The 23,528-nt window shown below is 45.2% G+C and overlaps 8 protein-coding genes across 8 annotated transcripts; 5 read left to right on the top strand and 3 right to left on the bottom strand.

Annotated features, from left to right (window-relative positions):
• Positions 1 to 540: 540 nt before the first annotated feature.
• Positions 541 to 2,146, top strand: N7478_001465 (uncharacterized protein; the record flags this gene model as incomplete). The annotated part of the gene is made up of 3 exons (XM_056917680.1): positions 541 to 587; positions 637 to 1,855; positions 1,910 to 2,146. The coding sequence occupies 3 exons, from the start codon at positions 541 to 543 to the stop codon at positions 2,144 to 2,146; spliced, it is 1,503 nt and encodes a 500-aa protein (XP_056785560.1).
• A 1,712-nt stretch (positions 2,147 to 3,858) lies between these two features.
• Positions 3,859 to 4,278, top strand: N7478_001464 (uncharacterized protein; the record flags this gene model as incomplete). Its single annotated transcript, XM_056917679.1, has 1 exon — positions 3,859 to 4,278. One exon carries the CDS (start codon positions 3,859 to 3,861, stop codon positions 4,276 to 4,278), a length of 420 nt encoding a protein of 139 aa, XP_056785559.1.
• Positions 4,279 to 4,932: 654 nt separating this feature from the next.
• Positions 4,933 to 6,140, bottom strand: N7478_001463 (uncharacterized protein; the record flags this gene model as incomplete). The annotated part of the gene is made up of 3 exons (XM_056917678.1): positions 4,933 to 5,392; positions 5,455 to 5,954; positions 6,009 to 6,140. The coding sequence occupies 3 exons, from the start codon at positions 6,138 to 6,140 to the stop codon at positions 4,933 to 4,935; spliced, it is 1,092 nt and encodes a 363-aa protein (XP_056785558.1).
• Positions 6,141 to 11,860: 5,720 nt separating this feature from the next.
• N7478_001462 (uncharacterized protein) lies at positions 11,861 to 12,527 on the bottom strand (the record flags this gene model as incomplete). The annotated part of the gene is made up of 3 exons (XM_056917677.1): positions 11,861 to 12,195; positions 12,257 to 12,316; positions 12,371 to 12,527. The coding sequence occupies 3 exons, from the start codon at positions 12,525 to 12,527 to the stop codon at positions 11,861 to 11,863; spliced, it is 552 nt and encodes a 183-aa protein (XP_056785557.1).
• Positions 12,528 to 13,689: 1,162 nt separating this feature from the next.
• Positions 13,690 to 15,465, top strand: N7478_001461 (multicopper oxidase; the record flags this gene model as incomplete). Its single annotated transcript, XM_056917676.1, has 2 exons — positions 13,690 to 14,599; positions 14,660 to 15,465. 2 exons carry the CDS (start codon positions 13,690 to 13,692, stop codon positions 15,463 to 15,465), a joined length of 1,716 nt encoding a protein of 571 aa, XP_056785556.1.
• A 2,293-nt stretch (positions 15,466 to 17,758) lies between these two features.
• Positions 17,759 to 18,490, top strand: N7478_001460 (carbonic anhydrase; the record flags this gene model as incomplete). Its single annotated transcript, XM_056917675.1, has 2 exons — positions 17,759 to 17,886; positions 17,956 to 18,490. 2 exons carry the CDS (start codon positions 17,759 to 17,761, stop codon positions 18,488 to 18,490), a joined length of 663 nt encoding a protein of 220 aa, XP_056785555.1.
• A 151-nt stretch (positions 18,491 to 18,641) lies between these two features.
• N7478_001459 (uncharacterized protein) lies at positions 18,642 to 19,312 on the bottom strand (the record flags this gene model as incomplete). The annotated part of the gene is made up of 3 exons (XM_056917674.1): positions 18,642 to 18,873; positions 18,934 to 19,019; positions 19,073 to 19,312. The coding sequence occupies 3 exons, from the start codon at positions 19,310 to 19,312 to the stop codon at positions 18,642 to 18,644; spliced, it is 558 nt and encodes a 185-aa protein (XP_056785554.1).
• A 2,749-nt stretch (positions 19,313 to 22,061) lies between these two features.
• Positions 22,062 to 22,936, top strand: N7478_001458 (DUF2841 domain-containing protein; the record flags this gene model as incomplete). Its single annotated transcript, XM_056917673.1, has 2 exons — positions 22,062 to 22,680; positions 22,734 to 22,936. 2 exons carry the CDS (start codon positions 22,062 to 22,064, stop codon positions 22,934 to 22,936), a joined length of 822 nt encoding a protein of 273 aa, XP_056785553.1.
• Between the last annotated feature and the right edge of the window lie 592 nt (positions 22,937 to 23,528).

The raw sequence follows: 23,528 nt of genomic DNA, 5'->3' as shown, positions 1-23,528 counted from the left end.
CTCGTGAACAATTTCGCCCAACATTTAATCATACTCAGTTTCGTTGGCGTGGTTCAAGCGGAGTGATTGCCATTGGTTCGACTTGGGATGGGAGTGAACAGAATAAAACCCTTTCTCGTTATCGTTCCCGGAATTTTCCCCCACAACATAATTTTCCCGGGCCATCAGTGCCATAAATCCAGGTTAAACCCGTCTCAAAAATATTCACATTGACTTCTTCGCTGAGGACTTTTGGCCAAATTCCCATTTTTACTTCCTTGTCCGCTGAAGAATATCTCTTCGCAGCCCATACGAAATGGGATCCAATTGGCCTCCGGGAAACGTGCATATTGAAGGTCGGTGAATATAGCAACTATCATTCAACATCTAGCGACTTACCTAGCCGATAGCTTTGTCAGAATCGGTATCTGAAATTATCTTGCAGCCAAGGCCCAGCAAAGATCCAAATGATCCCCTGGTTGGTGTCCAAAACCCCTCCATTCACTACACGTGGGGCTAAACAAGGATGAACACCAGAATTGGCCTTCGTGGAGAAAGAATATGAATTTCGGATTTGTGTCTTACTATGCTCTGATGATATTTGTCGTGTAAGTTTTCTGCTTCTTCTGGAGATATATTTTCTGACAATTTCCAAAGGCTTGATGTAGCTACAGTCACATGGGGGCCTATGAACCGAGAGCTCGGTTTCGGCTTTACATTACTTAACGACTCCTATGCTGCAGGTTGTGCCTCACTGGCTATTGGTGCTTTACTACTAATCCCCTTCGCCCTTAAATTCGGCCGTCGTCCAGTCTATATATTCAGCACCGCTGTTCAATGCGGTCTCTGTGTGTGGCTTGCGGAGATGAAATCTGTTTTTGACCTTATGATCCCCAGTATAATGGTTTCTTTCGTTGGGGCCTTGGCAGAGGTGTTGGTGCAAATGACTGTGGCAGATGTTTACTTCGTCCATCAGCGGGGACGGGTTAATACTATATATTACTGGATTGTGGCTGTCGGGACAAGCCTCCCTCCTGTTGCAGGTGGGTACATTACCCTTTCTCAGGGATGGCGCTGGGTTTGGTGGTGGGTCGCCATCCTATTAGGTACGGGGCTCGTTGGGTTAGTATTTCTTTACGAAGAAACAATGTTTCTTCGGCACATTGATGGGGTTCAAGTCATAGATAGCTCTGGGGTGGGTCCGCCTGTCGACAAAGAGCGACAAGACTTACAAGTGAAACGGGATGGAGATAGAATCGAGGAAGCACAACCAACACGACGAGGTGGAAACAGCATTGAAGAAGCAAATCCAACGCTTTCCAGTATGAGAATTGATCAATCCATCCCAAAAAAGACCTACTGGAATAAGCTTAGGCTTTGGGCTGTTTCGCCTACGCCATTTATTCACGTGGTGCGTCATGTTTATGAGCCGCTTGTCGTCTTGTTCACCTTCCCAGCTATACTATTCATGGCCGTTGTATATGGTATCACGACTACTTGTGCCACAGTGACGGTGACTACCCTCTCATCGGTGATGACTCTGCCTCCATATAATTTTGGCGCTCAAGAGATCGGACTGATGGGGATTCCACCATTTATTGGTGTCAGTCTTTCAAGCCTCATGTGTGGGCCATTGATGGACTGGCTCGCACTCTTTCTCGCTAGAAGGAATGGGGGTGTTTTCAAACCTGAAATGAGGCTTTGGGTACCGCTAGTTTTCACACCATTCGTTCCTGCTGGCCTTTTCATGTTTGGGATTGGATTGGATAATGGCACTCACTGGCTGCTCCCTGCATTTGGCTTGGCGCTTATGGGATTCGGAATGGTGCCAGCTAGCAGCGCTGCTTTGACGTACCTAACCGACTCATACACAGAGGTATGGTATAGCAAAATATCCTTTATCGAAGTCCCGAAACTAACACGTCAAAAGATAATTGCCAACGCACTGGTCGGTGTCACATTCATGCGCAACGTTATTTCAATGGTTTTTGTGTTCATCCACAAACCATGGATTGAAAGGGCTGGTTTAACGTGGTTTTTCGTTACATTTGGCCTTATTGTTACTGTCGTTTTGTTGACCAACTTGGTCTTTATCCGCTTTGGAGAGAGTATGAGGGTCAGATTGGCCCACAGATACCTTCATTACGCCAATCACACTCTCCAGTAGAGTGGATGACAGAAAAAGGTACTTTGCGACAGTCGTGCCATTTGTATCCCTGGACTTGCCTACAATTCAAATGATTCTGTTCTGTTCATCCTCATGCATCCCGTTTGCAAGGATTACCATGCTCGGAGAAGTGGTACCAGAATTAGTTAATTACCAAAAAGAGGTGTCTACGACACACGCAGCATCACAGACAATCTAGTAGAAGAGCATGACTGTATTGATTAATGTGGTACACGGATGCTTTCTGACCTGGCGAGCAAAAGTCGAACAATAATTGTCACACGCTTTGACCCCTCGGGTGTACTGACCAAGCCTACGTCTTGGTCAGCCACCCTTTTTGTCAAACCCACATTGAATTGTCAATATTTCACCTTTTAATCCCATCTCTCAACCAGAACAGGCTAAATATGTCTTCTGACCTCGAGACTCGAATTCAACGTGCCTTAGCAACCGTATCCGATCAACAAACGCCCAATTTAAGCGCTTTAGCCCGGTCGTCTAACCTTCCATATAGAACGCTCGTCCGCCGGTTCCACGAACGTAGAAACTTCGAGGACAAGCGATCGGGTCAACGTGCCCTAAATTTAGTGCAAGAGACTGCTTTAATCCGATATATTAAGCAACTCGACGATCTATGGGCACCTTGCACGCTCCAAGAGATCGAACGTTGCGCGAATTCTATTCTAGTCCGATCGGGTCAACCTCCAATAAGCAAGATGTGGGCAAGTCGGTTCGTACGACGCCTTCCGGAAGGCTTCTTTTGGATTAAACAAAAGCCTATTGATAAGAAGAGACTCGAATCTGAGGATATCTCGCATTTAATCACATGGTTTGAGCACGTTGGAGGTTGGTTGGAAGGGATTAGTCCGAAGAATATATACAATTTCGACGAAACGGGGTTCCAATTAGGTCAAGGACGGGCTCAAAAGGTCGTCACGCGCTACCAATATAGCTCTGAGAAGCTTGCCTCGACCGATCGAGGTCAGATCGCTACCTCAATCGAGTGTATTGCCGCGGACGGGTGGTCAATGGTCCCATATCTCATCTTCAAAGGTCAGACGCATATGGAAGATTGGTTCCGAGATAACCCTGCCCTCGACCAACACTATAATATTCAAGTCTCTCCGACCGGGTGGTCGTCCGATCTGATTGCCCTCGAATGGTTACATATCTTCCACGAGAACACCAAAAACCGCGTTGGGACTAATGGTAAACGCGTGCTCTTCTTCGACGGGCATGGGTCCCACCTAACCTTCGAATTCCTCGACTTCTGCGACCAAAATCGGATTATTCCAATAAGCTTTCGACCCCATACGTCCCATTTTGCACAACCTTTAGACCAAAAGCCATTTTTAAGCCTAAAATAGCATTTCCGGAAGGAAAATTCGCTTACAAACGCATGGTTCCGGCCTGATTCAGCAAAGCGTCAATTCCTCGAGGATATAACCTTAATTCGAAAGAAGGCAATCACACCACGTATTATTCGAAGCGCGTTTCGAGATACTGGTATATGGCCTTTTAACCCTAATATTGTGATCGGACCAATACAAAAAAGATGGGATGAAAGGCATGCAATCGACCCAATTCTCGAGTTATTAGGCCATACACCTGAACCACAGTCTTCGCCTATTATATCCCCACCACAAACAGTTGAAAAGCTTAATCGGATGGGAAAAAAACTCGAGAAACGTATTGCAAAAATATCAGGCCAAATGGAAGATCAGACCGAAGAGCTAAATCGATTAAAACGTGATTTCAAGCACTACCAAACGGGTCAATTGATCAACGCGGAGTATACACATGAGCTTGAAAGCAAATTATTATCAATTCAAGCTCGTCAACGTCCAATTCAGACCAAAAGGACTCGAAAGCAGTTATCAAGCCTTACTGCATTAACTCCTTTAGACGCTAATCGCCGAATTTGGAAGCGTGACGAAGAAGAGAAAAAATCGGACCATATGCGCATGCTCCGGGCCGCTGCGCAGGATTCGGTCTCAATTCCGCAAAGATCGGACGAAAACAAAGATCTCGAGGATCTCGAGGGATGGGTCATAGGAGATAATGGAAAACCACTTTATATAGTTGATACAGAAGGGGTGTCGCTGGAAAAGCTCAAAAAGTGTAAAGATTGACAATTCAATGTGGGTTTGACAAAAAGGGTGGCTGACCAAGACGTAGGCTTGGTCAGTACACCCGAGGGGTCAAAGCGTGTGACAATTACCTCCCATATTTTTCCAGTCCTCGCACCGCTTCCCGTACTTGGACTGCACCTGCTCGTTGTGCTTTCATTATCTCGGAGGTTGAGAGCGAGCGCTGCGACGAGTCGTTGCAAAGTAGTCGCTTCGGTGGTTCACAGTGAGACCAGGTACGATTGCGAAACCCTTGCTGCGTCTGACAGTCATGGGTCCACATATACAACGAGATCAAGCTGATTGGAAGTTAACTTGGTTCTTCGCATAGACACCCCGGGAATTATTCCCATTGATGCGGCTTTGTTCCTGATCTGCACCAGCCTCATATAGGGCTCCGAAAGGAATATGATTATTTGTGAATATTCATGAATATATGCGAATATGGATAAAAGGAATTGAATAATATGAATATGAATAAAGCGCTTATTCATATTCGCATTATTCATAATAAATGAATTATTCATATTTATTAAAATACAAAGATACCATACATTCCCATTCGCCTCGTCACATTCCAATACATCATCAATATTCATGCATTCGATTTACACAGCATAATACATACGAGCCATTGAACTGTGAATCACAGGATATCTATGCTGAATACCGTTCTTTCAATAGCATCAACCATCGCATAGTCTCCGCATTCAGACAGTGTCTGCGGAGGCCCAACACATCTCTAGCATTACTAAACTCACGTTCAATGCCGACCTCTGCAGAGGGGATCGCTAGGTAGTCGCGAGCGGCTTTTGCCATGAGCGGGAAATTAAACTCGTTAGCCCTCCACCATTTCAAGACCCATTCTTCGTCCGCATCGCCGATCATGTGGTGGGACCAGCTCACCGGTTGTGAGTCCAGATACTTATCAATGTCGGATGTTAGACTCCCTTGAGCCGGCTGGACTTTGCGCAAAGTCCACGCGGTCTGGCGATCCTCAAATAGGTCTCGACCAGCCGCCAAGTGGGCCCTTTCGTTCCCTTTCAGCTTTATAATGCACCGATATCGATGTCCGGAAACTCGTAGTGAGATCCCAGCGGCGGAAGTCCCTCCTAGTCTGCCAGTGGAAATTCAGGGTCAGGAACTTCAGTCCCGGCGGAGTCGTGCAGCATTTCAAACGGGCCATATTGGTTCATCCATGGATCATGGACAACATCAGAGGCAGGCAACTGCCCTGACAACTGGACATTCTCGTTGTCGCTCACTCTGGTTGTCAAGGATTTCATGAATGTCTCGGCTGAGGCGTGGATTTCATTCAGCATATCCTGCACTTCTGTGCGAGATATCAGATTGTGGGTTTCGTTGACAACCGTATCAAGCCGATTGTTCAATTGAACAATCTCTTTCTTCAGGCGGCTGCTTTCCTCCAGTGCTCTTTGTTTCTCCGAGGATAACTGGTGGAGCTGGACACTGGCCTGCGCCTTCTCCCTGCTGAGTCGCTGGCTGCTGGCTGCGATCTCTCGCTGTCGCTCGTTGAGCCGGGCTGTGAGCTGTCGGTTATGCAATTCAGCATTGTTGATCGCTACTCGACAATGCGCATGGACGAGATCGAAGTCATCGCCCAGGTCTCGGGAGTTATCTGTAGCCGCCGCATGTTGCTGATTCCTCTGGTTGGTGGGCTGGTATTAGTAGCTGCCCTACCCGCCTGCTGGGATGCGGTCTAGAAGACATACCGGTGCTTGTTGTGGCTGCGGCCGACGTGCTGTAGGGTTGAGGCCAGCTGTACTAGTTGGCGGACGCCGTGTGGTCTGCGAAGGGGGGACTTCTGTCCCTCTGGGTCTGCGAGCAGTTCTCTGTACTGGCATTTCCTATCTCACTGAAAGACAAGCCTCTAATGCCGATTTGAGGAATACAGAACAAGGACAAGTAGAGCTCCGAAAGAAGGGAAGATTATAACAGTGATATTGAAGTGATTGTTTACATTTATACAATATCCATGGATTCATTCGGTACGGCCTTTGCTTTCCAGGACGGCCAATTCCACGGTTTTCATCGAAGTATCCACCGGTTCATGAAAAGTACACGGTGGTAGAATTAGTCCCACAACCCCACTTGACCCCTGGGACGGCTTTCACGTTGACTTCCTAGCCTAGAATTAAATGAACATTGCTCATAAGTGAAGGCATAGTACCATTTCGCTCTATTGATTTCTGTCTCCTGGTCCAAACTTCTCCTCAGGTTTGAGCCAGCGTTTGGTGCCTATCGACCAGTCCAGGCCTCCCTACGTAGCCCACCTTTGTAACTAGGAATGAGAAACAGAAACCACGGTACCTAGAAGAGCAACAGCGTTACTCGCTAAAGTTACATTCTTAGTTCCCATCGCATTATGTACGCTTAATTTAAATTGAGCCGATGCCCCGCAAGAATTGGGCGTCTCAGGAAAAATCCTCATCATTACCTACTGTATCTGGCGAGATGTACATCTGCTTCCTCCCAGCACTTTCCAATGCTAAGTGTACAATTGGACTCTATAAGGTCTGGTGAGATGTCCTCTTGTTGCCTCGCAGCACCTGATTTCTGATGCAAAGTCTACATGTACGACTGCTGGTCTGGTGAGATGTCCTTCGGTTCCCTCTCAGTATTTGCTCTCTAGTCAGACTTTGATCACTGGCGAGATGTCCTCTGGTTCCCTCCCAATAAATCTTCCAAATCATTGTGATTACTGATGGCTTGGTGGGATGTTCTTTGATTTCCACACTGTACCTCACCACCTGCTGCCCTCTCGGTTCTTTGGACCTCTCTTTGTCTCGAAGGGGTTTTGAACACCAGTCCTCTGCCCGAAGCGATGCATTCGTCCTTGCCAGCAGCCATCTTTTGACAGTGTACATGACGTACCGCTCAATTTGAAGATTTGAATGTCTAGTCGATTTTGTATTCATATTGTGCGTAGACATTGGTATTGGTTCCAAAAAAAGCTCTGCAATGCTCAAGGCTAATCCAGATCAATGAATTTTCATGATTCCCCTTCCATTGCATGTTATCAATGCTCTTTAAATACGCCCAAGTTAATATGTACTATCTTGACTGCAATCGAGCTTGATAAGGCTGGTCAGAAACAATTGATCTCACACAAATTAATTTTCATTGAATTCTGTGATATCCTATGCTAGTTTTCACTTTGTGGACGGATCTGAGTAGGTTGCGCTATGTGTGGGCAAATGAACGTTTAAATCAAGTTTCGTACTGAAAGTCTGTGATCTCGTTAAACCAACAGTGATATAAATCCAGCTCTTTCACACAAAGTAATACTAGGATCAGTGTAGCTTTGCCTTTCCAAAGATATTAGGTCGGAAATGCACGTATTCAAAACTAGTGAAAGTGACAATGAATAACCCCCCCCCCCCCCCCCCCACCACCCTCCTTGGTGTATATACATGTGTCCGTGGTGGTAGAGATCATTAAAAATCCCCCATTGAGATATGACGCTTCAGAATGGCACCTGAGCTTTTTGAACTTTCTATTACTGACACATTTATTTTTGAAAGCCAACAAGACCTTTCTTACTTTGGAATTTTGTCCAGTGTCTGTCTTCTACAAATCGCCTGCACAGTATCCGGTGAATACCTCCATATCAGAGAGTTCTTTCAACCGTCGCCCCGTGTCACAGCTTAAAGTTATAAACGACGGTCCTCGAAAATAGTCATAGTCGGCTTGCGTTTTTCCTAGTAGTAGAAGGATGTCTCAATCTATGACTTCATTGCATAATGTGCAGTTAAACGTGATTTTCATTTCTTAAGACAGAGTTTCTAAGTAAGAGTTAACTCCTAGTTTTATACGAAGATAGACTTTTAATCTCTTTTTAATCTCTTTTTAATCTCTTTTTAATCTCTTTTTATTCCCCTTTTATTCTTTTCCGCATGTCATACTGGATCATAGATAATTAACGGAGCCGAGCAGCCGGCATAGGTGAAATGGCTTGTGAAAAGCAGAGACATCTCAGGGAATGAATAAATTTTTTTATTTGCGTCTTCTTTGCTCTAACTCCGCTGGCGCATTACAATATTATTCAACCCTGCTGGTTTCTCATCTATTGTAACAGCTTTTCGACCGGTAGCTCCATCATGCTGTTTTCCCTTTTTTGGTCTTCACCATTTTCACTTCTTCAAACTCCCAATTACTACAAATGAGGACTCCAGAATATCCACAAGAGGTGTACATGTAGAAGACTGAAAAAAGGTACTTAGCAATACCTGTAGATGTGCTAACTCGTGTTGCGGTAGTGTGTGGTCTTTAGTCCCCTCAACCTACCTCCGACCCAAGTGGCTCAAATTGACGATACTTCTTATTCATTATGCTCCATCTCCTTTATCAAAAAGCAGCGTTCGTTCGAATAAACTACAATCATGTCCACTTCTCCCACAAAATGTATATTGTTGAACAGTCCGAGAGTCAAAATCTGTCTCAGAATTAAATCGCGCCATATCCCAAAATTCGTAGCTGCATCTTGAGCATTGTGATCGACGGCGCGCGAGAAAACATCCAATATGGAGGGAAAGCCAGTATTTGAGGCCTTATTGAAATTTATACCTCAAAGTTTTGTCTAATTTGTTTGTCTCGAATATAAAATTTAATAGGTTTTGGGCAGGGATTCGATACTGCCCACAATACAGGATTACATCTGATTTTTACACTGAAATTATTTCGGGCCCTAATTTCAGGACGATAGGTAAGCAGTCTACTGCGTTAGGTAGTGATGTAAATCATAGCCCAGAATTGGTAGCTTTAATCTCCAAATAATTCTTTTTGTCTTAAATGAAATATATCATGACGCCAATTGAAGCGGCGGATACAATACAGTACTGCCCTGAGACTTGAAAAAAAAAAGGAAATGGAGTCATAGATGTACAACGGTTGCAAAAGCATCGTCCCAATCAATGGGGACATAGATGTTCTTCAGTTTACAACAAAAGAATTTCATTTATTCTGAAAGAAGAGGGACACTGGAGAAAACTAGCCCAAAGCGCATAATAATATCAAAGATGGAAAGAAACAATTCAACGATGGCTTCCATCCTCTTCATTAAAATTTTCATCGCAAATGATGCTGAATTCGAAGCTAAATGTACATTGTGCATGCACGCGTCAGTTGTTGCTTAAACAACGACACTCAAATATAATCCCATCCGTCCACCATTTTCTTCACCGATGCAGAGCAATTGCAGCTGAATTTGACGACTATCTACAAGAAATCGAGAGCTTGATCGCTCGTCAAATATTACGCGCATTGCGTCGTCCTTGATGAGGTTTAGTTTTGTTGCAGAAAATGGCCACTCAGTCTAAGGGACAGGATACCTGGCAACTTGTACATGGACCTCTGCAACAGTAATTTCGGACAAGTTCTAATTGCCAAAAATGAAAGGGGCTGAAAGGGGCTTTTACTCGCCAACGCACTCTACCTTCTGTTCCATCTCTGTATCGAACGTAAAAGTCCATACACGGATGATTCCTTGTTGGAGAAGTGATGTAGCTTCCACAAAACCCGATGAAGTTCACGATCCAAGAGAAGACTTTTCCATGCATTTCCAACGACTGAAACTTTTTGGGGTCTGTTTACTTTCTAGCCTATGTACATTGTCGACTGATTGCTGTTATTCGACTCAGATTCTCGAAAGCTTTTTTTTTAAAATATCAAGCCCTTGAAATTGTTCAAATAAAATAATTCCTTTGTCTGATAAGCAGCAAATTATAACAGTATGGCTATTTGGTGAAGATACAATGCCATCCGGCTTCCAAGCGTACTATCGGTTCCTGCTATTAGCAGTAGAATCGGGGTGATTTCCGTTGCCGGCATGGAGCCCAAATTGTCTCGCACACAACAAATTGGACGGTTTTCGACGCTTCCAGACTCCAACGTTTCCGAATGAATTTTATATAGTTCAATTCTGGGCTTATGGGTTGAGATTTACTTTGAAAGTGGATATGTCCTCCTGATGTCATCGCCATTAGGGGGAAGCAAGTGTTTGATTGACCTGAAACGTAAGCCGTATCCTTCTAGTAGGAGTCAGATTCACATTTTCCGGGTGCCATCTGTTTGGGATATCATAAACAAAGTGTATATAACAAGGTTTATCCGAAGATGAAAGTCTTGAGAATGTAACCTATCGTCCTTTGAAAATGGAGCGAAATGGGCAAAGTTTACACTAGTTGAAAAATAAACGCTTTTTCAATTTGGCAGTAATCAAATGTCAAAGATGACATATTTACAGCTCTCAGGATCAAGGTCACGGGATACTGCGAGTTCTTGATTTGAGAGTACAGAAGAGCATCTGCCGTACAGCGCTCATCTCCAAAGTCGATCCGAGAAGAAATATCCCAGACACGTACCAACTCCCAGGATAGCTCTACATCTTTACTGAGAATAGAAATGATGCATGTACAAGTGAAACATTCTTGACCTGTTTACAGGCCGCATTAGGTTTGTGTTTGCCATCTTTTGCGCCTGTGTAAGCTCCTGCGACCAGTCTTTGGCCTTGCATCAGTTGCACCACGGAGATCTAAATATCAACCAGTGACAAAGCCTGAATTGGTCGCTGAATCACTTTGGTCGATTATGCAATCTTGTCTCTAAGTTTAGTAGGAGTCTCCAAAAAAGTATTGCTAAACTCATTATGACACTAAATTAGGGTTCTGCATACACTCTCCGCTAAACGACAATTAGGCCCCCGATGCAGCATGCGCTGTTCCTATCATCCTATTTGGCGATCCCCAAAATCCCTTTAGTCCGACAGAAGACACCGCAAAGGACGAGATTTCTCATGAGATAATCCTGCATCCCCCGAGATGAGGCAGCCCGATGGGCAGTGATAAGGAAGATGCTCCGCACGACTGACCTCGGGGCCAAGATGTGAAGAGAAGCAGTGGCACTCCGGAAAAGTGATACATTGAGAACTGCAACATGGTCATTTCGCAATCCACCGCAGAGTGAATATCAAGAGTCTTGACTGCGAGCGAGGTTTAGCCTGTATGCTAATTAATTTATCAGACTAGACGATCGAATGAACGCGTGTCCTCGAGTCACCGACGCTGCCGACACCATCTAGAATTATGCAGGAATTTAGTCAAACAAGCTCGTAGAATATAATTAGTGGCGACCTGGAGGGACTACTACTGACCAGTAACTGTGGAGATGATAGCGAAATTAAAAATGGCTACGGCGGAGGAAGAAGGACCGGATGAGCGCCTCAGCGATAATTCCCATTAGGATCAGATTATTGTAATGGATTTCACATCTCTACTAAATCTGTCTCACTTATCTCAGCCATACCTTCATTAAAGACTCTGAGGTGCTAGCGGTTCATTTCCGGTGAGCCCTCTATTTTCCAGAAGAGTAGCCCGATCTTCCGTATATGCAAAAATTCAAAGTTGAAAATTCGAAAAGCCGGTACATCTCGATACTAAAACGTCGCCACTTGCCATTGCATACAAAGTCAACACATACTCTGCTCACTGACAGTGCACTAAGGCGATACCTAATCGTGCTATTCAAAGCACCCAATCCTCTTGGTTAATCCTCCTAGTTAATACTCCTAGTCAGAAGGTTTCGTAGAGCGCAGAGAAATCGGAACAGCACCGTCTTCATCAGTCACATTCCACAGCAATGAATAGGTACCCTCGCTTTCAGAGACCTCGCGAATATAAAAGCTGGACGATATGTCATCATTGTCTGACTTGACCATCACCCATTGTCCATATAGGAAGAATGCATCAGTCGTCTCATTAGACAAAGTCTCGGAGGTAAAGCCCATTTGATGGTCGGAAGAGGATGAACTGGGAATGTAGAGACATTCATCGGACCAGCCAGCCTTCGCCTTGGTGGTGCCGTTAGGGTTGCCAACCCATCCCTTGGAAGAGTCTGCTATGACTGAGGTATCATATTAGATTCTTGGTCTTGTTTGGCGAACACAATCAGGGTTGGCACTTACAGGTCACAGAGGAAGCAGTCGAGCTGGTAGAGTTGGTCGGGTCTCCAATAAATGCTTTTCCTAGCAGAGACCGTTAGCTGGGAGTCAAATATCGCCTTTGATATGGAAACATACCTTCGGAATAGAAAAGAGGGAGACCTCCGACTGAATCCCCGTAGGCATAAAGACCAAAGCCCTCATCGCTCTCATCCGTGCTGCGAGGGACGTCCGATGAGGCAGAAGCAGATGCACCAAGGCAAAGAATTGTCATAAAAATTCCAAGTTTGAACATGATGGAAAGTTGGTAACGAAAGATAAAAAAAATAAATGACACGGGAACACCTCTCAAGTGATCTTGTAAAGAGTCTATATAGAATGTATGTGGTGGGACTATGTACTCCGAGTCTAAGCTGTCGCATTTCAGTCAGATGTCGGGTTGGTAGCTTGTGGGTCTTCCAAGGTTATCCAGACAATGGCTGATCACATAGTAATCCATGCATCTAGGTGAACATCTGGATATCTGGTGTCTAGGAATTGTGAGTATGTGTGCGAGCGGGATCCACAATCGTAGGACGCGTAGTGGTTGACGTCTCTGCCGCTATGCGGGTGCCTGGTTCCGACTCTTGAACTTAGATCTTACGGAGTTCAAGTGATAGTGTTTCTTATTGCGGGTTTTATTTTGCACTAAGGCGAATTACTGATGCTAATCGTAGCTTTAATTATCCTAATTGCCGCGTAGGGCTCACCATCCGTAGAAGCATGGATCCTTATTACCCATCTACCGTGCACACTATTCTATTCATTTGGGTAGAAAGGAAGAATAGAAGAACAACAAATCCAGTTGAGTAACTATGAAACTCAATATTCAAAACAAAACAAGACCAAATAAATTGATGGAGCAGGGAGTTCGTGATCGCGCCACGCAATTCGCCACGCAATCTGATGGAATCTGCGAAGCAAACCCGCTCCACAAGCTAACTCTAGGACTTGCTACTCCGCTGAATAATCCGATTGTTTACAACTCCCATTATAATCAGGACTTCTTGGTGAATGTCTCAAAATAGACTCAAATATTTGGAGTGTCTCGGAGTGGAGTTCCACTCAAGGCTTACGATGCACTATGCGTGGAGTAGATCGTGCTCCAATTAAATTATGAACTACCCCAATATGTGGGCATGTCGGCTTACTCCCTTGTGAGAATGGCCAAGACTGTCGATCTTCATGACACGGATGAGATGAGATTAATCATGTGTGAGGCATATAGATTTATAAAGATGTGATATCCTACTAGGGCAAGAGACCATACGCCCACACCATTTCGCTCTTTCATTCCGAAAAATAGTCTATTGACTAGACTTGTCCATTCGTTTATGCATTGATATCTTTATAATTTCTGGATCTGTGATACTGCGTCTCTACTAGTACGGCTACTGAGGCTCCAACATTGATTCGCCATGAAGGTTCTTGGTGTGCTCCTAGCTCTTCTCGAGGTGTCATCTGCAATGTCCACACATAAAAGACACAAGAACCACCATATCAGACAAAAACGAGATGTCTGCTCCGGAAACTCAGCCGATGACAGACAAACTTGGTGCAACTACGATGTGTCTACCAATTACTACGAGGTCGTCCCCGAAACAGGCGTGACAAGAGAATATTATTTTGATATTCAGGAAGTCACTGTCGCCCCGGATGGCTATTCCCGCACAGCCATAGCTGTGAATGAATCTATTCCCGGTCCTACTATCCAGGCTGATTGGGGTGACCATGTCGTGGTGCATGTCACCAACAGCCTGGCATCAGCGAAGAACGGATCAAGTATCCATTTTCATGGAATTCGTCAGAACTACACAAATCCAAATGATGGCGTTGTTTCCATAACTCAGTGCCCGACTGCTCCGGGTACGATGACTACCTATAAGTGGAGAGTTACACAGTACGGAAGCTCATGGTATCATTCTCACATTGGGCTACAAGCCTGGGAGGGCGTTTTTGGTGGTATTCTGATCAATGGGCCAGCTACCGAGAACTATGATGTGGACAAGGGAATGCTGTTTTTGAATGATTGGAGCCACCGGACTGTTGATGAGCTCTACGAAAGTGCCCAGACGGATGGTCCGCCTACATTAGATAACGGCCTGATTAATGGAACTAATGTGTATGGCGCTGACAATTCGACCAGTCAAACTGGATATCGTTTCAACACTTCAGTCTCCGCTGGTACCTCTTATCGGTTTCGCTTGGTGAACGCCGCCATTGACACCATGTTCAAATTCATGATTGACAATCATACACTCACGGTAATTGCCATGGACTTCGTTCCTATCAAGCCTTTTAACACAACCGTCTTGAGCATCGCTATGGGTAAGGGTCCCTTAGCCTTCATTTTATGACCTCTGCTAATTTAGATTCATTCTTATACAGGCCAGCGATACGACGTCATCGTCAATGCAGACCAATCAGATGGAGGTGATAGTTTCTGGATACGTGCGATTCCCCAAGAAGCTTGTTCAGACAACGACAGTGTAGACAACATCAAGGGTATCATGTACTACGGCGATTCAATATCGACACCTACAACAAGCAAGTACAGCTATACCGACAGTTGCGACGACATGGACATGTCCGATCTGGTCCCATATCTACAACAAAGCGCATCACTGCCATACTATAACTCGAGCGAGCCTGTAACACTGGGCGAGAACTCCGAGAATCTCTTCCGCTGGAAGATGAACGGCACTTCAATGCAAGTCTACTGGGACAATCCGACCCTCCTTCAAATTTGGAATAACGACACATCATTCGCACAAGAAAGCGGCGTGATCGAGTTACCACGAGCGAACGAGTGGTCGTACGTTGTCATTGAAACAGCCCTTTCTGTTCCTCACCCTATTCACCTTCATGGACATGATTTTTTCATCCTAGCCCAAGGGACTGGTACATACAGTTCTTCAGATATAGCGACCTTGACTAATCCTCCTCGCCGTGATGTGGCGATGCTCTCCGGATCGGGATACTTGGTCGTTGGCTTTAAGACTGATAATCCGGGCGCGTGGCTTATGCATTGCCATATTGGTTGGCACACTGAAGAGGGTTTTGCAATTCAGTTTTTGGAGAGATATGAGGAGGCTCGCGAACTGATCGACTATAGCTCCTTGCATTCTACTTGTAAGGCCTGGGACAAGTACGTGAATACGAGTGGTGTGGAGGAGGAAGACGACGGGATTTAAGATCCAGATAATCAACTTGAAGCACAGAGGTAAAAGGGCCGCCCCGTGCCAGTGCGCTAGCCAATTAATTCAGGCGTGATTAGTGCATATGCCCAGAGAACATTGAATTGATTTACGCGTCTTCAAGTTTCTATTCCATCTTTCCTTTTCAACCTATCTGTCATCTGCCTTTCAATGTATATACTAGTCTCTTCAGTTTATCTTCATCATGCCGGAATATAGTATTTATTTATTTTCATTCTATATTCCTTTACGCAAACTTGAAGTCTATAGCCCCCTAGGCGATGGATACGTAATAGGTATCAGTTGAAAGATGAGCTCTTGATTCGGAAGAGCCGATTTTGATAGTATATGTCGGTTCCAAGTTTATTGTAGAAGGAAGTAGGATCCTAACATTGGAATAAAGACTGGACTCTTTCGTCTAGTTACCGACGATATTCAATAGAGATACCAGCGGCAGATACTTATCATCGACATTGATAGTTGTTAGTTCCAAGGTTGTTTATCGATTTTTTGGACTCAAGCGGCGATTATCTCCCGAGGTCGTGATCCCACCCCGGTATTAGCTTTACAAACGGAAGTTTAGTCGGGTGGTGATGATGGAGTCTGATGGATTTAAAGCGCGGTATTGTATCTGTGGACAAGATATTATATTCAGACTCAGGAACAGGCTGAAACTTGAGTATGTAGCAGAAAATCCCTGTAGTTGGGCTGTTGCATTCAAGGTTTTGGACTGATTTAAGATACGGACAAACAGACAAACACCAAGATGTAAGTAGGCAAAGGCATTTTCTTTACCTTGACACAGTCAAGTCCACAAAAGCATGCTAGGCTACCAACGTATTCAGATTGGTGAAATGAGAAAATTGATCTTCGCGTCTTCCCTTTCAATCCCATCCTCTTCACAGTCCCCATCCCATCTTGTTCTTCTCAGCACCTCATCCCTACTTTTCACACATTCCTTTTCATCTGATCCAATATGGCAGACTCAACTGCGGACCTCTCTTCAAGCCGGAAACCCCCTGCGACCTCTCCTCGTCGCCCAATCGTTCCTTCCGATGAGAGCTTGTATGTGCTTCTCACTTTATTTGACTCGAAGTCCATCAGAGCTAACAAGGACCAAAAGTACGCCATCACGCCCCGCTGTGCGAGCCGTCCACATTCCCATCACAATTCCAGTAGCCAAAGCTGGAACAGAGCCGCAGCCACCTGGATACTTCGCAGAATACGTGATAAATCTGCCTTCTACCCTTGTGCGTGAAAGCAAGGCTCTCGAGATCATGCTTGAGATGCCGGCTTGTTGTGATATGAGGCTGGTGCAGATCAGGAATTGAGCCGCACCATCGGAATTAATTCCCGAGATATCTATATGTAGCATCAAGTTGATTTCCAATCAACTTGATCTTCTCGTTGTATATATAGCTTCATGTGTTCCCTCTGAAATAATAACAATCAACCTTTCTCTGAATCACAACAGGCTATGAGCCCGGGAGCAATCTCTTGGGTGCCGTCTCTGCTCATCTGAGAAACATTTTATCTTCCCATTTTGACTATATAACGTTATAGTAGCTTGGGTGTTTGGTCGCTGACCAAACATTGTGCCTTTTTGGCCTGACAGTCTAGTGGTGAAACCCAAGCAGCTACATCCCTGACAGGACACTTAGAAGCTCCGAAACAGGACCCGCCTTTTGAGAGTGTCTGGCTCTTGGGAGAATCCTCTTGAGAGGAAATTAGTCACAGTACAGCCTACTGAAGAGCACAGACGGCATAGAAGGCTATACGTCATGAAAGCTGGCTCTTAGTACTCCCCCTCTCCTAGTTTAAGCATTCTCGAACCAGGCCAATCTTGAGATGGCCAGAAGGCCCACAGGAGGTTGCGGACGGGCTCTAAGCCAAGCCGTTCTCGATTGATTTCATTGGCCTATGAGCTGTGCTGAGGTGGGTACCCGCAGTGTGGCCTTCGATCCAGCGGTAGTCCTAAGCGTCGCCCCTCAACAACCTTTCCTTCTACAGCGTGAACAAAGCCACAGGGCCAAGAATCCCTTGACTAATTCAAAACAGCCCAAAATAATATCTCCACTAAAGCCCATGTACCTACCGTTCGGTAGAAACCTTTATTATACCACGCCGCTACTATTCCCCATATTTTCTTCCGCCGGAAAGGGTGGATGGTGAAGTGGGACGTGGCGTGCTTACATAGACACGGCCCCTCAATTTTCACTGCTCTCCTGACAGCTTCTAGCAAACTACTCACTCACTTTGCTAACATAACGGGTGCGTCTCAAAACTCAACATGAATCGATTTCGCCAACAGTCGCTTGAACACATCTTCAGAAATAACAAGAAATGGGTCCTGTCGAAGACGGGGGCAGATCCCGCCTTTTTTGACAAACTTGCTGCTGGGCAATCACCTGACTACCTGTAAGCCAAGGTTTTTTATTCTCATCATCAAAATGTTCACCCCCATTGAATTCATCTGACGGTACCCAGATACATAGGCTGTAGTGACAGCCGTGTCCCTGCCAACGAAATTATGGGTCTAGAGGCTGGCGAGGTTTTCGTTCACCGCAATATCGCCAACCTAGTACCCAATGTCGACCTTAACGTTATGTCTGTGATCAACTATGCTGTGCGACACTTGCAGGTCAAACACATCATTGTGTGCGGCCACTACAATTGCGGAGGGGTCAAAGCGGCATTGACACCAGCTGACTTGGGGTTACTTAATCCGTGTCTCCGAAATATTCGTGACGTGTATCGCTTGCATGAGAATGAACTTGACGAAATAGCCGATGAAAGCTCTAGATACAATCGATTGATCGAACTCAATGTGGTAGAATCCTGCAGGAATATCATCAAGACCGCTGCTGTCCAGCAAAGCTACCGAGATCATCAGTATCCTATCGTTCATGGATGGGTTTTCGATCTACGCGACGGCCTACTGAAAGATCTCAAGATCGATTTCGAGGGGATGTTAGAGGACGTCAAGAAGATCTACAGTCTACCGTCGGACCTAAATCGCTAATAATCAATGCCCCAGTTGTCAATTGCCAGTCACATTACATTAAGCTCCCCAAAATCATTAACACCGAGGCGTATCCAAATTATAAGCATCAGTTCTCAACTAAAGGGAAACTAAGCTTTTGGATTGCCTTTTGAGTCTTCTATGTCATATACTAAGAGCTTTGTTGCCCTTCCAACACCCCGTAGGCCTTCTCAGCCTTTGTATAATATACCAGCCCATGGATTTGCAAGTGCCCCTTCTTAATTGCGTCGGTCACTTCAGTAAATTTGCGCAATGAACGCAATTGATCAAGAACGTTCAACTCGACAAAAGCGCGGTCGCGTTCTATCACGAGGGTTTGATTGATATCTTCTTCATGCGTAGCATAGAGGGAATTAAGCTTGCTATAATGACGGTTAACTAGCGACCCCGCGGATAGATTTGGTAGAGATGACCCCACGTACCCCAGCCATGCGCCTTTTAAACCATCTCTCGAGGCTGCTTTCACAATGCCACATCCATAATGGCCGCAAATAACGATGTGCTTCACCTATACAGCGTTAATACAAACGAATTGTGAATCTTTTTGTCACCAGTAGCTACCTGACGGTCAACGACGGCATGTTTTATCGCAGTCTCGGAGGACAGATCGCCATCAATGATTATATTGCCGATATTTCTAAGGACGAGTGGCTCGTCGCCAAGATTGAAAACATTAGATTCCCTGGAATCGCTATCAGAGCATCCAACCCAGAGCACTTGCTGAGCTGCCTGATGAGCGCTTGATTTGTAGTTTTCCCCGAGAGGCTCAGTCGTCACCCTCCTGAGTCGTGGTTCGTTCATGGTAGAAGAGCCCAAAGGGTAAGCTGTAGTGCTAAGATATGCTCTCGAATAGAGACGTCGTGTTGAAAATGATAAGAAGGTATCTTGCCAATTTACAAGAATTTGACGGGAAAACATTAATGATGCCTAGTAGTAACTTTTTGCAGAAAGTTCAGCGAAGTGTGATTCTGTCATAAAAATTTTTAAATGGACAGTGAGTTAAGGACCCTTCCCGATCGGATGTAACCGCAGAAAAGGTTCCAACTACTCACTTAGTCTGTGCTCTGTCCCATATATTCCGTCACAAATCGTCATTAACATGAATAGTTAGTTATGGATGGCGAGGTGCTTACGTAAGCACTGCTCATTGGTTGAACATTCGCAGCTGATTCCGGATCCCGAGAAACTGCCGTTTCGGCCGAGAACCCATCCCGGAACGGTGGGGTTCGGACAGAGTATCGCACAAACCAGTTGTAAGAGCCTCCTTGCGTTTTTTGCAGAATATCTAGGTATTTCAGCAACCGTCGGGTCTGATTTCTGGCAAATAAAACTATACTATGAATGATATCCGTTCAACGGTCTATTTCAATGAAGCAAGCAGTCTATAAGCTTATTGACAGTACATTAGCGAGTTTCATGCCTCCATGATTCCCTCAATCCTGAATTTCCGGGGATAAGACCCATCTGGACTTGGACTTTTTTTGTTACAAATTTCAGAATCGACTTGAGGTTTTGCTATTTGTCTCTTCATCATCTCCGGGGGAAAATCCATAGATCCGGGATCTAAGACCTTAATTGAGCGTTATGCCATCAGAACGTATTTGTCACAACGATCAGAAGAATTTCTGTAGAACTAAACCGCAGACTATTGAAGGCAGATATTCATTCCTTCGCTCTTGTATATCCGATATCTGACCAGATCCCCAAAAGGTCCGATATGCCGGTTTGGAGGTCGGGAAAATCTTTGCGGAAACAAGACAGCAAAGCTTCTTGGTCAGCACAGCGATTGAGCAAATACTCATTCTTCTCCCGTTCTCGCCGAAGGAGCCTTTCCATCAGCGTGTTTATTTCTTCCAGTCGTTGATTCTCCGCCTGGAAAGCTGTAACGTGTGCTTCTATTGTCTGGCAATGCCTTGACAAATGAGTGGCTTGGGTCTTGAGTTGGAGGCTCTCTGCTCTCAAGGTCTGAATTTCTAGTGCCATTTCACTGAATGATATATGCACATGTGCTTTGACACATCCTGTCGACTGGCCAACTTGCTCCTGCCTCTATTCCCCGAATAGTCAGTTCCCGTAGGTTCCAAGACAAAGAATTTTGAATGTTACATTGACTGGAGAAAGTCGCTGCGATGTTTCACGACGGGGACTTTTGTCCGGGCATATTTCAGCTGAATAAATAGCCCTCTTCCTTTTTCCAAGATCTTGCTGTTCGGGTGAGGAAGAACTCATAATAAGTATTAGAAAGTGAAGATATCGAATTCCAAAAGGACTTACCTCGTCCTAAGCTGGCGTATTCAGAGCTTATATATATCCGACTCGGTATCTCCTGCAAGAAACGAGTCATGTCCAGTGTAAGTTCCGTATCATTTCCTGTACGTGATTCTCAAAACCCGATATCGACCCAATAGTTCTGGGGTACATGACTCGGTCTGTTCTCCAATGAGAACCGCTCCAGCGTATCTGGAATTCTCTATAATGTTGATTCCAAATACGAAAAAATGTGGGGTATAAAGTTAAATTAAGCTCCTTCGGCTCCGATATATTACCGAATCCAAGAGTTACCCGGTTTCCAAAATTGAGAACCCCTGAAATTGAAGCAAATGGCGGCATCAACTCAGGTCTTTGTTTCAATCTTGCACAATATAAGTACTCCCCGTTTCGCTTAGTGACAATGTACGCAATTTCATAATTATCAATGAAGTCAAGTGAGACGCGAAACTCAAGGGTTACCGTTGGTCTGACAGGAAATACAAGAATGTATACTCAAAAAATGGGGATGTAGTGGGGCTTACCGATAATATGAACAGGGCAACGCGTGAGAAAGCATGACTGGTTTCGTCTTGCGTAGCGCTCATACACTTACAAGACATTTGCTTGTAATTTAATTTTCCGCCACTAGGCGAACCGAAGACCTCACTGATAAGGGTTAGCGTGAGATCGGCAAAAGAATACACTTGACTCGAGCCGTGGGAAGTGCAGTTGACAAATTCATGATTTGTTGTTTTGGTCGGCAGAAATCTATGTTAGGGAAGTGATCTGCGCTATATTGTCCACTGATTGGTATTTAATTATGAGGTGGGACCCTTGCTTCACACCGGTCTACGTAATTGTTTATTGCGTTACTAGCTATTCGTTAAACGTGCTTTGTTTAACTAAAGTTAAGCTTACATCAACAGGCGAATCATCTCAAAGTTTCTCCTCGGGTTATGGTAAAAGTAATTGCAGCCTGCAGGTGACAATTTTCGACCGGTGTCAGTCTGTTGAGTATATCAATTGTGCGTCGGTGCATTCCTGCTCGAGGTCGGTGTTTCTCATTTTCAATAGCCCAGCCGCTCGGGCCTCGAGCCCAAATAGATCGATCACAAGATTATGGACTGCAGCGTGCATCTACTTTGATATTGCTGAACCTGGAGCTGTTTGTCATGCAGGTAGTATCATTGAAAAGCTTTTAAAGCCATGCTATTTCTCAGCGATCAATCTATCTTGCCGTCACAAGGTACAGTCTACCCCACCGTCCCGAGAGACTTATGGCTAAAGGGAAACTAAAAGCATGTCGCACCAACCACAACAATGTCCAAATTTCCGGGAGCATTTTGCCCTCATCTATATTGATCGAAAGGGAAACCTTCGCCACGAGGTATCTGCTTCCATCTTCGATAGTGCCCAGTCTATTCTATCCCCACAAGTTACCGAAGCGTTCCTGAAGGCGGTGGCAGAACCAAGGACAAACAGCTTTCCAGAACCGCCCGACAGCCAGCTCGAGCCATTTACAGCATCGCTAGCGTCTAACGTACCCAGGACACCAGAGAAAAGGGCAATTCAACGAGAAATAAGGCGCGCAAGAACGGAGGAGCAAGGCTGGAATGCCGGAACGGCCATCTCCCCTACCCCAGCCCAAATCCACGTCACGGCCCAACTCCCCGTCAATCAGAGAGATCTTCTTCGCCGATACTATGAAAAGGTCTTTCAGAATTTGCAGCAGGCGAATTGTAGGGTGATTTCCAAAATTTACATAAGGCTTGCCGAGCCACGTAGGCAAGCTCAATATCCCTATAATGGAAGGAAGTCCGTGGAGGGCAAAATGCAGCAGTTCAATCCCGAAGAGACTAAGCCGCCATGGTGGCCACTTGGTGTGACTCATCGGGAACCTGACCATCTTCCTAAATCTGGTAAGTCAATTTTTTCGATTATCGATCTCGTTAATCGCGCTAATTTCAGACAGAACGCTTTGCGCTCCTCATCCATATTCTTTGCGAATTACGTATCAGCCATGGAATCACCGCGCGAAAATTGAAAAACGCAGAGCGGCTTGTTCAACATCAAATTACTCCGAATGAGCGATTGCAGCTATTGGATGAACTTTACTGGGTCAGAGAGGAGGAGGAAAAATTCTTGGATGCAGTGACTGGTAGGCTCCACATATAAGTGTCTACAGGCTCTGAGCTAACTAGTCACAGACGGGAGTGCCAGGTTTCCTATATCAAGAGCGAACCTACCTCAAGACCTTCAATCTGTCTGTCGACTCAGTGACTCCCGCAGTGATGGGCTTCGGAGCAGCCAGCAAGTAGACGAAGCGTCAACACAAGCCATGCCGACATCCATTGGAGTTGGTCAGAGGATGTTGGATACATCCGTCTACCAGTATCAAACTTTGAATGGCTCCTTCCAACCGCTTCTCATCCAAGAGTCGCCATCTGTATCATCTCGAGACCTTAAACGAAAACACTTCTGTATTGAGGATGACGTCTTACAAATATATTCCGCGTCCGCCGACCCCTATTCTTTTTCTTCATGCCATCCTCCATTACCGGATAGTTTGATGAATATTCCGCAGCATCTACGACAACATTATATATCATGGGATACTGGACTGGAGCAATGAAGTGGAAGTCTAGAGTCCCATATCAGATGCAGCTGTCAATTTAACAGACTGAATACTCCTACGTTACATTCCCGGTACCATCACTAGCTTAGGCTAATGCGGAATTGGCCACCTAAACTTCTTTATTCTTATGAT

This window comes from Penicillium angulare (assembly GCF_028827245.1).
Source record: "Penicillium angulare strain IBT 27051 chromosome Unknown utg000001l_segment0_segment0, whole genome shotgun sequence".
Lineage (NCBI taxonomy): Eukaryota > Fungi > Ascomycota > Eurotiomycetes > Eurotiales > Aspergillaceae > Penicillium > Penicillium angulare.
This window is presented reverse-complemented; position numbering and strand designations above follow the sequence as displayed.